At 46.2% G+C, this 12505-nt stretch overlaps 1 protein-coding gene across 1 annotated transcript in view; it reads left to right on the top strand.

Moving 5' to 3' along the window:
* Positions 1–12505, top strand: part of ZNF618 (zinc finger protein 618) — a 96566-nt gene that overhangs the window by 19318 nt on the left and 64743 nt on the right. Inside the window, exons 3-4 of the mRNA XM_035891875.1 lie at positions 2787–2882; positions 5516–5593. Of these exons, the coding sequence (XP_035747768.1) occupies positions 2787–2882; positions 5516–5593 (174 nt within the window). The remainder of the gene's footprint in view (positions 1–2786; positions 2883–5515; positions 5594–12505) is intronic.

Below are 12505 nucleotides of genomic sequence, written 5' to 3'. Positions count from 1 at the left end.
CCCCCAGCCACTAGGAACGGCAGGGTGGGAGGTCACTGCTGTTTATGCAGGGTCAAAACATCTAGAGAAAGCCTAACAAGTCCATAATTGGTTCCAACATACAGATCTTACAATTTGGAGGACACACTCTGTGCTCAGAGTGGCTTCTGTGTCCCCACAGCTCTTGAGAGGTTGGTTGCTGTATGGGCAACCCTGAAATGTGGAGGTGACCCTCACACCCCCAGAGGGGTGGGCGGAGAGACTGCTGCCGATCTGAGGCAATAGGAGCTTCTCCTTCAGCTGTGGTCACCAGCCCTTGAGGAAAGCATCTGCAGATCAGGTGTCTCCCATGTAGGACCCTCTTCTCCCCATGGCTCCTGGCTGGGCGGCAGCAGCTGGTCTGCAGATGGTGCCTCCTGAGTTGGCCATATTGCTGTGCAAAGTGAGGAACGGGCTTTTGTTGGCTAACGTGGATGTACACTGTCATGTCATGCCTATGGAGAGTGTTGGGGACAGGCTGGGGTGAGGGGGGACGCTATTCAACATGTAGGCACCATGGGGAGAGGGACAGAGAGTTATTGATTAGTTAACAAGCAGTGGTTGAAAGCTGTAGAAAGTAAACTGGAGAACTTGTATCTGGAAGTGCCTTTTCAAATGAAATGTGCATCATACTTGTTATTTTATAGCCTCGTGCTGGGTTTCTTTAAAGGCAACTTGGTCCTGAGGCAATTGGAGTTGGCAGACAATTCCTTTGTGAAAAGAGCCATGTAAGTGCCCCTATTCATCCGCCATTCACATAACTCTTGCTTGTTGGGGCGGTGCCTCTGAATAACTTTTCTGTTTGGCCACCAAATACTGTGCTCTGTGTGGACAGATACCAGTTCCTTGTGGTTTCTTGAACTGGCTCCCAGTCAATTCTTCTGGTCCCCTCCATCCCTCCCCCACCCTGGAAGCACAGACGGGCGCTACTTCTGTCACTGCAGACATCTGTGTAACTCGCACAAGAAACGTCCCATGCCCACTCCTTTGCTGGCAATTTCAGCCACTGCCCTGGACAGCCCAAGGTTGTGAACAGCTAAAGACGCCGGTGCCTCCTGCTTCTGCTCACTGGTCCTTCCAGGGGATTTTCTCCCTGAAGCCTGTTGTAGCCCTGTATCTAAATCACTTCAGCTGTGCAGAAAGCCAAGACTTTGGTAGGATTTTATTCACCTTCATTAGGGAAGCTGAGATTGGAGGTGTCGAAAATGGTTACTTTTCATAGTAATTCACAATGCAGGATGAGTGATTCTATGGTTCTATGAAGTGGTGAATCAGAAGTAAATGAGTCCCGCTCCTGTGCACAGAAATGCTGACCCTCAGCCTGTCTCCTTCCATGGCGTGCTGGGGATGGTGGGTCAAATGAGGAATGCGTTGTCTGAACTGGGGCCGCGGCGCTGAAGGCTTCGGGGCACACGGGGCTCCAGGTGACAGACAGCTTTCCTGCGGGGCTCAGCTTTGGGACTTCACTGAAATGCACATTAGAAGATTTATATCCCTTTTCTGAGTCACACATCTCCTGCAGGAGCGTGCTATATTTATATTTTTAGTTGTTACTTGAAGCAATTTATAACAGGGATTCCCAGCTCAGCTGCTGCTGTTCTCTTGTAGTGTTTTCATCCGATCAGGCCTTATGTATGTTGCCATCTGTTTGGTTACATGTTCACATGTCTCTCCCTGCACTTTGGCCGACTCCAGACTCTGTTTCCATCCGTTTGGAGCCACCCAAACCCCACGATGGGTGAAAGCAGGTGCAGCGAAGCAGGATGGGTGGTGGCTGTGGCTGCAGTCCTCCAGCCGAAGAGGCCGGTGCTGGTGTCTGTGGGTTTGGACCATTTCCCTATCATGTGCTTTTCCACAAAAAGTCTTGCAAGCCCTTGGGGTCCCACTTTGGGCACCTCAATCAAAGAAGGCCAATGGACCGATACTGCCGCTGTGGATCTTGCCCTCCTCCCCGTCCACCGAGCCGTACCCACGGTACTGCCGGGTCTCCCTGCCTCATGGGTGGTGTGCTTCTCACCCTGCGCAGCTCTGAGATGCAATAGTTCCCGTTCTTTTCTTCTTTTTCCTTACCAGCTTCACACGCTGGCCTTGTGCCAGGGTCATCTGAAGAGCTCCAGCACATTCACATTTCTCAGGGCAGGAGTGTCAGGGCATAAAGGCAGAGAAGTCCACCATGAAGCTATCTAGAAAGGAGAGGAAAAGAAAACGGCACTTGTGTTGTAAATCAAGAGAAAGGGGGAGAAACGATTTGGTTGATGTGGATCATTTTCTAATGTTGGGAATACCATCAGGTCAGTATTTGTGTTTTGGAGGACTGAGTTATCTGCGGGTTGATCAGGAGAAATTTTATACAGGACTATTTAAGTTGTCAATCTGGTCCGTGCTTAACGAGAAACATTTTTGAGAGGATTTTTCAAGTAATGCATTAAATCACAAATGTTTCTGAGACAAAGTGAAGAGTGAACCCTTCTGCTTTGAGACTGTCAGTCTAACGTGCACACTCTTGATTCATGCCGTGATGTTGATGCCTCAGCTGCTGAGCTGCTCAGCACACATAAATCGGGAGCAATTTGGATTCTCCCTAGCTATAACAAATAAAATAGAGCTGCAGAAGCCTTAAGAAACCCTGTGTGACCTCTGCCATCTTGTTACCAAGCCACAGGGACAGATGGGTCTTGGAAATTTTTAATAGGCTTCAGCCATCATTATTCTTTGGAAGTACATCCACTTTAAGGGCTCTTTTCTGATTTTTTCTTTGCACAATTTAGATGGAAAAGCAGTGGAACGTGGCTCTCCCGTTGGATATACACGAAATCGATATTCAGGGACCTGGATTTTTGACCATGCATTGAGATACACGTCCGGTATGTGATGGAAGGGTGTGAAAGTCTAACCAGGGATCAGGGAGCAAGGGAAAGCTCCAGATGCAACGAGTGTGTTGCCCAGATCCCAACTGCGAGGCTGAGGAAAAGCCTGGCAAAACTGAATGCACCAACTAACCAGAAACCTTCCCCATCTCCCCTCCTACTACAGACAGCTTTAAACCACATGAGACACCCTGATGTGGACAAAGTCCAAGATAAACCGTCACCACGCTGTCAGTGTCCAAGGCAACATGGGCATGTTCTTTCTAAGGCCTTAACACATGTAGTCATGTCTTTTATTTTTTCCACTTCTTCTTTCCTCCACCCTAATAACACTTTTATTGTGGCAAGTCATCCCACCTTTCTGTAATATGAGGATCTGTTCCTTTGCCCCCCCAAATCGTAGTGCGCTGAGTACACAGTTGTGGCTGTTGAGTTGTCTCGGTGCCTGCAGGACTTTAGATCTGTAATGCACCTCCCTTACACCCTTCAAACTTGCTGTCCTCCTGGGGCAGTTCTCTGCTGTTCATGTGTAGGAGGTGGGTAGAGGTACCCCCCTCGAAGAAGATGACTCCAGCCTTTGCGGGGTTGCACTTGAGACCAGGGTGCTTCAGGATATCTGTGCAAGAGCACTGGCCTTGGGATGTGCCGCTCCCTCTCTTGCCTTCGGCTCCTGCCCTCGCTTTCCAGGCACAGCCCCTTGCCTGAGGGTTGCCACGCTGTTTTGGGTTTGTATTGGAGGGGGAAGGCACAACACAGCTGCTTGTACAGGTTATATTCTTCTTGAAGAACTTCTGCGCAACCAAATGCATTTATGTGCTGTAGACTATCTCCAGAGGAAGGGGGAAATATAAGAAAAATGGGAAAAAAATTCAACCTAGAAGCCCCTCACTGTTTTTTTTCCATTTTCCCAGTGCACTGTTTTGGGATATGGGTAGGTGTCAGTCGCATTTTGCTGTCGGTACAGCTGAGCCTCAGCTGTTGCACAGGGTTGGTGGTTGGCAGGGCCCAAGTGATGGTAAGTGCGCTCATCTTCTGGCCGTGCAGATTTGGGGCTCCAGCTGGAATAGTTTTTAGGAAAGAATTTTGGAGGTTGGCGATGAATATAACGGGTCCTTGAGCGTGAAAAATGAGGGCTGGCAGATGCTTGCTGATACCCGGGATTTCACTTGGAAAAGCCTGGGTGGAGCGACCACGGGTGATGACTGTCCCATATATGTATATCTCCATATAAAATAGAACTAGCGACGATAATTAAAGGGCTATGGAGCAAATCAGACATAGTCAACTGACTACAATATCAGTATTTTAAGAGTATTTTTTCAGACATGTACCCTTGTGTATCAGACTATAGCAAATTGCCTCTTTCAGCATCAGTGAGAAAGTAGACTCCCGAGCTAAAAAGGCAGTCCCAGGTGATGCTAACAGCGACGGACAGGGAGTTCAGTGCCGGACGAACGGGAAGACATGGGTATAGCATGTTGAAAAAACACGGTTGGTTTTGTTCCTGGAAAGAGCTCACTTTGAGTAGCGCTGGGTAAGTGTTGCTGTAAAATGGTGTTGGGGAATATTTGTGCGTGGGAATGTTTTGTTCTTGTCTGTGGCTCATCCCCAAGTGTTACTGTTTTGCATGGTCAGGAAAAGATTGTTTCAGGGTTGTGTGAGGAAGCGTCCATGGAAATGAAATGTTCACACAAAATAATATTCAGTCCTTCTTTCTCCCACCTCCTCTTCCTGTAAGCGCTGCTCTCGCCCTGCTGAAGAGCACGGGGAGGATCACAGTTACAAAGCTGCTGATGGACAGCTAAGAAATGCAATACATTTTGCAAGCGAGAGCTTGGAAGGTGAATTTATAGACTGTTCACCAGGTGGGAGTGGGGAAAAAAGAGGTTGAATCAACTTCAATAACAAATCTAAGGAAATTTCTGTCTGCCTGTCTGACGAAGAGGCTAAATTCATTGCATGATTTCATCATTACAAATGATTCTCCCAGCTCTGTTTCTCTGGTTCCATTTCAAATGACTGTTTGCAGATGTGTGTTTTCTGGAATTAGAGACACAAATTGAGAAGAGAGACTCCTGTGGTCATGTGCTTTTCCTTGAAAAGGTCAAAAGTTCTATTTGTATCTATTTGGTTTCCTCTGGGTGGATATTTACCAAATCTCTGTGGGTTTCTTGAGAAATTTGTACATTGTGCATTTCTTGAGAAATTTTGAAAACTCCTTGCCTCAAGATAACATACTGCCTTCTTTTTTCAGTTGAAAAGCTTTTTTTTCCCGTATCCTAGGAACTTACTGAAAAGTAATTCAAGGTTATTTCTGTCTGTAGGAGATATTAGTCATTATTATAAAATTATAAGTCAGGCTATTTTGAGAGTGGCCCTTTCATGTTAGCAAAGTTACAAAGATATACTGAAAATGTAAGTTCAGGGTGATACGCCAAGGAATCTTAAATAAGGCTGAAAAAAGAATTGAGTCTGGGATAGTGATTTCCTGCATTTATCTCCATGAACCTTCCAAAAATTACTTTGCTGCAAACCGCATTCTTTTGTCCCCAGTTTACAGATGAGCATGCAGTGAGGCTGTTTTTCCTAATCTCCTATGGTGACGTATACTTTTCTGTCTTGTTTTTCAGGGTCTTACGAGTGTGGAATATGTGGGAAGAAATACAAGTATTACAACTGTTTCCAGACCCATGTGCGAGCGCATAGAGGTATCTCACTCCTGCTCAAATCTTTGGGAATCCTGGGGTAACGTGCAGGTTCAGGGAATATTTTGGGCAAGACCTTGAAGATTGCTCTGCTGCTTCTCTGTTTGTCCCTAATCGTTCTTTCGGGCAGCCCGTTCAGAGGATAAGCTTTGGGGCTGTCAAAGCTTTGGGGCTCTCTGCTCCAGTGCTATTTCTGCTGAGGTCAGGAGCAGCTCTTGCGTTGGGTGCAATATTTACTGCACGGGGCTCTCTGGGGGCATTGCTGTGTGCTGGGAGAGCTGCAAATCCAAAAGTTGCTCCTGGCAGATGCCACATGCCAGCAGCTAGGTACTGCCACAGGGCAACTCCATCTCCCCAAGGTGCTCCGTGCTCCTGCCCCGCTGGGTGCTTTGGTCCATCCCTGTTAAGTCGGGATGGGAGGATATGAAGGCAGATATTGGCATTGCTGTACTGCTGTATTTTTATCTTAAAATCAAAGTGATACTTGAACTCACCCCCATCCCCCTGCTGTCAGCTGAGGTCACTTTCCAAACGTATCGTGTGGACGAAATCTCTTGTGCTTGGTCAGGAGTGACTTTATTTGAATTTTCTGCAAGCCCAGTCAATTTGATGTTGCTTAATTGCAGAAATGTGAAAGTGTTGATTGCTGTTTTGTACAATTAGCGTAGTTTGTGTAAGCTGGAGAAATACATATCTGAACTAACAGAACAACAGGACCTGAAGCTTCTGGCCCTTTCTGTGGTTTTATTTTCTTTCACCTGAGTTGAGCACTGAAGTCTGTTGGGCCAGACTTGCAGGAGCATCTGCTTTAGCTCCTCAGTTGTAATGAGCAGTATCAGTGCATGTGGTCTTCAATAAAAGGGTTGACTGGAAAGTCCAAAGGAGCATAAGGGAAATTCCCAGTGAAAAGTTTGAAAATCCAGGAATAATGAAGGCTAACGCAATTTTAAATTTAAAATGGGTAAACTCGCAGAAGTCAGCAAATGCAGAGCTTGAAGAGTGAACGTGCATCCTTAACTTCCCAGTTTTCCACAGCCTCATCCTTTAATTGCATGGTCGCATATTTCTCATGGGCCGTGCAACATCACAGAGCTGCTTCTTTATCATTAGACACATGCAGAATTGTTTTTCGAATCTGGTATTCTTTTCTAAATACCAACAAAATTACTGATGTCCTTTAAATGTTGTGACAGGACAAGGGGTAATGGTTTTAAACTAAACCAGGTATGTTTAGGCTGGATATAAGGAAGAAATTCTTTACACTGAGGGTGGTGAAACACTGGAAGGGGTTGCCCAGGGCGGTGGTGGAGGCCCCATCCCTGGGAACATTCCAGGCCAGGTTGGACGGGGCTCTGAGCAGCCTGATCTGGTTAGCGGTGTCCCTGCTCCTGCAGGGGGGTTGGGCTGGGTGACCCTAAAGGTCCCTTCCAACCCAAAACATTCTGTGATTCTATGATTCTATGAAATGTAACTGCAAAGTACCTTCACTCTGCAGTTTAAGAAAAAAAAACCACCTAAAATAATAGCGAGCAGCAGTTATTTGCTGACAGGCAGAACACTTTACTGTTGCATCACAGCACTGCAATAATTTTGCAATAATAATTGCAGTATTTAGCTGTGGGACGAGGATTGCTTTTATTTTATTTTTCTTCCTCAGGCACTATGGGATCTTTCATTCAGCTGAAATTTCAGGAGCTATATTAGTATGAGGTTACCTCCTAGTGTGTGATCCAATTGGTTTGCATTTACACATTTATTTATAATTTGACCATGAAATCAAGCTATATATGAAATGGTCTGGATGCATCAACATGCACGTGTACAACTGATATCCAGAGTTTTGTCGGAAACTCGGTGGAGACGTGACTCTACCTTTTGCTTCCAAAGCCTTTTTTAGATGTAGCCATACAAGATGGAAATTTTCAAAATTTTGAATGTGGAACTTTATTAGTGATTTTCACATCAGTGGTGGAGAAGCACAGTTTATATACATGGAACTTGGAAAATGTTGTTTTGTTGCTGTGAATTGATGCAGGTAGTGCATTTGAACTGCCTTAAGACAATAAAAATAAAAATGAGATGTTTATTCACATACACTCCTCAGCAAGAAATCAAACTGAAACTCGATGCAACTCTGTAAATGTGATTCTCCCCGAAACAGAACCTGAGCTGGTTAAAGCAGTTGGGAAGCATACCTGTCTGCAGAGAAATAATGTGCCATGGAACGGGCGTGTAATGTATAGTTAGGGAAAAAAAGAAGGATTATATGGAGGAAAGCCCTGTGTGGTGTTATCCAGTGAGAACCGTACATCAAACAGTACCAGTAACAGTGGTGGAAATGGTGTAAGACTGCTGGACTGAAAGACATTTTTATGGAAGATGCTTTTGTTGCCACACGTATCTGAGGTTTCATACAGAAGTGGCTGGTGTTGCAGCATTGTAACAAACGTGGGATAACTTGGCGGTTACATGCACATTGAGGATGTGATTCTGCACGTTTGCTTGTTCTCCCTGCGTATCTTCAGTCCATGTCTTGGATAAAACCCCAAGGGCCCTGGCAGGCCAGCTCTCCTAGGTCTGCTTGCCCTTGAAGCACTGAAAATTGAGCTCCCTTGGCCTATTATGTACAATTATCAGCTGCCAGGAGCTCAGATCCTGAATCTTGTAGTCATTTCTTTTTGGCTGGGCAAGGAAGGAGATGTATTGCAGTGGCAGGAGCTGGCATTCCCTCTTCGCCTGACACATTTTCCGAGCATCAGCCATGGTTTCCTCGACGTCTGGGCCACCCATCAGTCACCCAACATCTGCCTTTCCCTGAAGGTTTGACTGATTCTGGGTAAATGCACCGCTCAGCACCAGCATAGCCAGAACAAACTCAGGCCCTTTTTTCTTCTCTTTCGGTGCTTTCTTCCAGGGCTTTTTGGGCATTCAAGCAGAAATACCTGCCCTTTGTGACTTGCTTCCATTGGAATAGTCCTCTGCTTTTTGCTTTCTTGGGTGGTTCCTGTGTCATTTGGTCCTTGGCCGAGCTGGGGGTTGGCCAAGCTGCAGATGGGCAGAGCTGGAGATGCAAAAGGTTCGGCCCACAGGAGAGCAGACAGTAATTGTGTTGATCTGGTTTGGACCTTTGCGGCAGAACAAGTGAAAAACCCATCGGTCTTAGCCAGCCCCACTGTCCCCATTCAGTGACGCAACTCCTGTCCCCGGGATGGGAGGTTCGGAGGTCTCCAGTTGTCCTTGCTTTGAACTGGGTTATTTCTAAGCTGGTTTTTGTACATCTTGATGTCCAGTTTGGAGCTGTAGCAGGGGAGCCTGGGGCTTACGGCTCATGGCCAGCATGGGGGGGTCTGTCGCCCTCTCTGCTCTTACAGTCGGTCTGTACTTGTCAGCCACTTGTTTTGCCCTGTGCAAGACTTAAATTTCTTCTCATCCTTTGAGCTGTTCAGCTCCAAATTAAGATTCTTGCACTGGCGACATCACGTTTTTCGTTGTAATGATCATTTTGGGGAGAAATTTCCTAGATTTTTTTTATAACTGCACCTGCCTCCTCTCTAGATCTCCATGGTGGAGAAGCTGTTGGAGGTCACTGGTGGTCTTTAGGCTGATTTTTTTTTTTTTCTTGTCTGCCTTCAGGAACAGGTGGTTTCTTATTGGAAAACGGGGCATTTTCTTAGTTTCTTGAGCCTTCCCTGTGGTTCTCAGCATTGGCTGGAGAATTTGAGGGAGCGGTTGATCTCCTGGCAGTTTGCAAGTGCAAAGGGTCAAGGCAGCTCTTGTTCAAGACGCACTGCCTCGTGGGGGCAAGCTCCCTTTCTGCTTCGCTCTGGAAGCTGAGATGCAGGCATGGAAAACCCCACGTAAAGGGTTCTGCAAAGAATCAGAAACGTAGGTAAGAAATTTACTCACTACGTTTTATCAAGGAAGAAATGAAAAGGTTGCATTCTTTCCCCTGCGCCTCCCTGAAACGCACAAATAAAATAAAAAAGAAACGCAACAAAAAAAGTTATGTTGTGGAGCTGAAAAGGCTCCTTTGTGAGCAGTTGTGCAGCCCGGCAGGATCGCAGCTCCTTCCCCCTGCAGAGCTGCTGGAGTTCAGCTGGAGCAGAAGGGCTGCGCATTCCTGGTGCCAATGGAAGGCTCTGTCCCAGCGATCGGCACTGACAAACATTACCACTTCGCCTACATGCAGCCCAGGCCTTAAAAATGTGTCACTTACAAGGCTTTTTGTTTAGCTGTGTGGGGTTTTTCATGTCATTAAAAGGTTTGGATTCCCTTCAGGAGTTACTCAGCTAGAAAGCTTTGTTTTGCACGGTTGGGTCATATTTAAGGAACATGAGCAGCAAAACATCTGCATGTTTTGAGTGAGGAAAATTATTTCACTTCTGGATAACTGAAAAAAAAAAAGGCTGAAATTACTTTATTAGTCTTTCAAACAGTAAATTTAAAAACCTCTGGGCTGAGGCCAAGCAAGGGAGATTTTTACCCACAGGAGAATTCTTCAGAAACCAAATGAAAAGAAAATAGCAAGGCTCAGGTTTAACCCTCGCAGGATATATCACCTCTTTCCTCATAACGGGTGGAAGGTCTCTGTTTCCAGATAAGCTTTTCTGGGCCGAGTGATGATTTTGCTCAAGTTATTTTTCTGTATTATTTATTGACATTATTTAGTTGCTGCATTGCCTCCCTGTGAACCAATCAGCTCTCCGTTCCCCTCCCGCACGGGCAGGCCAGCTGAGGGGCTGATGGGCCCCCACCAGAATAGATGCGGAATGCACTAGAGTAGGATTGTTTTCTTCAGGTGAAGTTTCTCATTTAACCAATCATTAAAAAACTTCTGAAAGCTTTTTAAAGTTTCATATTAATATTTTCCAAGAATGGGTTCTGCTTGATTCCAAAAATATGAAAAGGAAGATGACTCGTTCAAACTGTGAATATGGAAAAATGCGTTTTTCCAAAGTGCACATTTTTGGAGTCTGAGTTGGAGCAGTTCTGTGAATGAAACGATTTTGAGGTGAGAAGCTGAAAATCCATAGTGAAATAACCGTTCCCGAGGAGAGATGGTGTCTCTGAGCTGAAGAAAGTTGGGTTTCGTTTGTATGATTATCTGCTACTGAAAAATCGCAGGATTTTGCCCTCTGTGCTGCATCCCAAGCATCCGTTTTTTACTGTGCACACTGCCCCGACTGCAGCAGGTTTTAGAGGAGGTGCAGAAAGCTGCTTGAGACCCAGGAGTTAACTTGCTGATTTTACAGCTTCCCTGCCCACCTCCCTCCTCTCACTCACTTTTGCAGCTTTCTCAGAAGTTGGTCTTTTGTTTTAAAGCTGCAATGACTTGGTCTCAGCCCAAAGGTGATTTAGAGTGGGCTGTTAAAGGATTTTTAGGTGTTTTTTTTTTAATTCATGAAGACTTGGGTCTGTCTTATGACTAACAACATTTCTTAATACAGTTGAGAAACGGCTGCTCCTTAAATGTCTGTGTGTTGCTTGAGTCTTGTTCAGTTTGACTGAAGTACTTGTTAAAGCTGTTTAAATAACAGAAATGGCCTGGTGCGTGCATAGTACATCCCTTTTATGGTTTATTTATGCCGTTGTCCATGAATGCCAGGACAGTATTTTGCAGAACTCCCTTTGTGCCACGGCTTTTTCCTTGAGTGATAGGTGGTAATTCAAACAAGTAGCAGCTGTGGAAAAATACAAGGGGTTGGCTGTCGAGGTTTTGCATATGGTACTGAGGGTTTCTGATCTGGCCCCTCAGTTTATGAAGTTGTGCCAAATTAATATCATTGCCTAGAAAAGTGATCTAATCAGGCAGATTAATCAAGTAGAAATGTACAAATTCACAAACCCACGATCATTTGTTTTTATTATTTTTAAGAAATAAGGAAATGAAATGCAAACAGTGTTCATCACTTAAGGTTGCAAATTTTAAATTCAAAAATGCTGTGACATTCCGCAGCTGTGGTTTTCAGAGCAATGTGAGTGTGATTCCAAGAGACATACGGAATATTTTGAAACGTAGTTATGTTATTAGATAATGTGACATACAGTATATGCAATTTAGGATGAATATGAAACACTGCAAAATGGCTTGGAAATCCTAATCGTTTATGATCCTTGACTTGTAACACTGGGTTTTGTTTTACAGCATGCAGCTTTGTCCATTGCATTCATTTAGGGCTTGAACGTGATCTTTGCTGAGTCCTTCTTGCACTCCCACATCTTACAGCGGCAGGAGCTTTTTCTCCCATCTTTTCACATGTGCCTTCAGTAAGACCAGGACAGAGTAGCCCCAGGGGGGATTCTCGTGGCCCATCTCTCCAGGAGGCTTTGCCATCGCAGTCTGTGAAGGGGAGCCACGGCAGCGGAGCAGGCTGTGCCATCTCCCATGGGAGGCTGAGCTGGGTGCCCTGTACACCGTTCGCTTTCCTGGGTTGACAGCACTTGCCCAGGAATTAAGCGCATGAGCAATTTCCACAAACCTTCGAGTTACAAAACTCATCATCCATGAGCTCCACTAATGACAGCGAGACCGTTAGGATGTGTCAGTCCAGCCTGTGCCTGCCTCAGCCAGGGCCCCTCCGGCTGGAGGCACAGCAGGGGCTTTCCTTGGGCAGAGCAGCAGGGGGAGGGCGGCTGGCAGGCACCCCCTTGCCCCCCGCACCTCTCCAAAGCCCCTCGGAGCTCCCTGAAGCTCCTCAGAGCTGGCTCCCTGTGTGCAGGGTGTCCCTTCTAGCCACCCCGTTTTGAAACCAGGCCCTCGCAACGATCTGGAAACCGAGAGCCCCAGTTTTGCAGGCGCTTCCCGAGGGCTGCGGGCAGCTGTGTTTTAACGAGCGGCCCTTGAGGTGGCCCGGTTCGGCCCGCAGTCGGCCCCCGGTAAGGGCCGCCGGCCTTTCCCAGCCCGCTCTGCCGGCA

Source organism: Egretta garzetta, unplaced genomic scaffold (genome assembly GCF_000687185.1).
Source record: "Egretta garzetta isolate BGI_Z169 unplaced genomic scaffold, ASM68718v1 scaffold143, whole genome shotgun sequence".
Lineage (NCBI taxonomy): Eukaryota > Metazoa > Chordata > Aves > Pelecaniformes > Ardeidae > Egretta > Egretta garzetta.
This window is presented reverse-complemented; position numbering and strand designations above follow the sequence as displayed.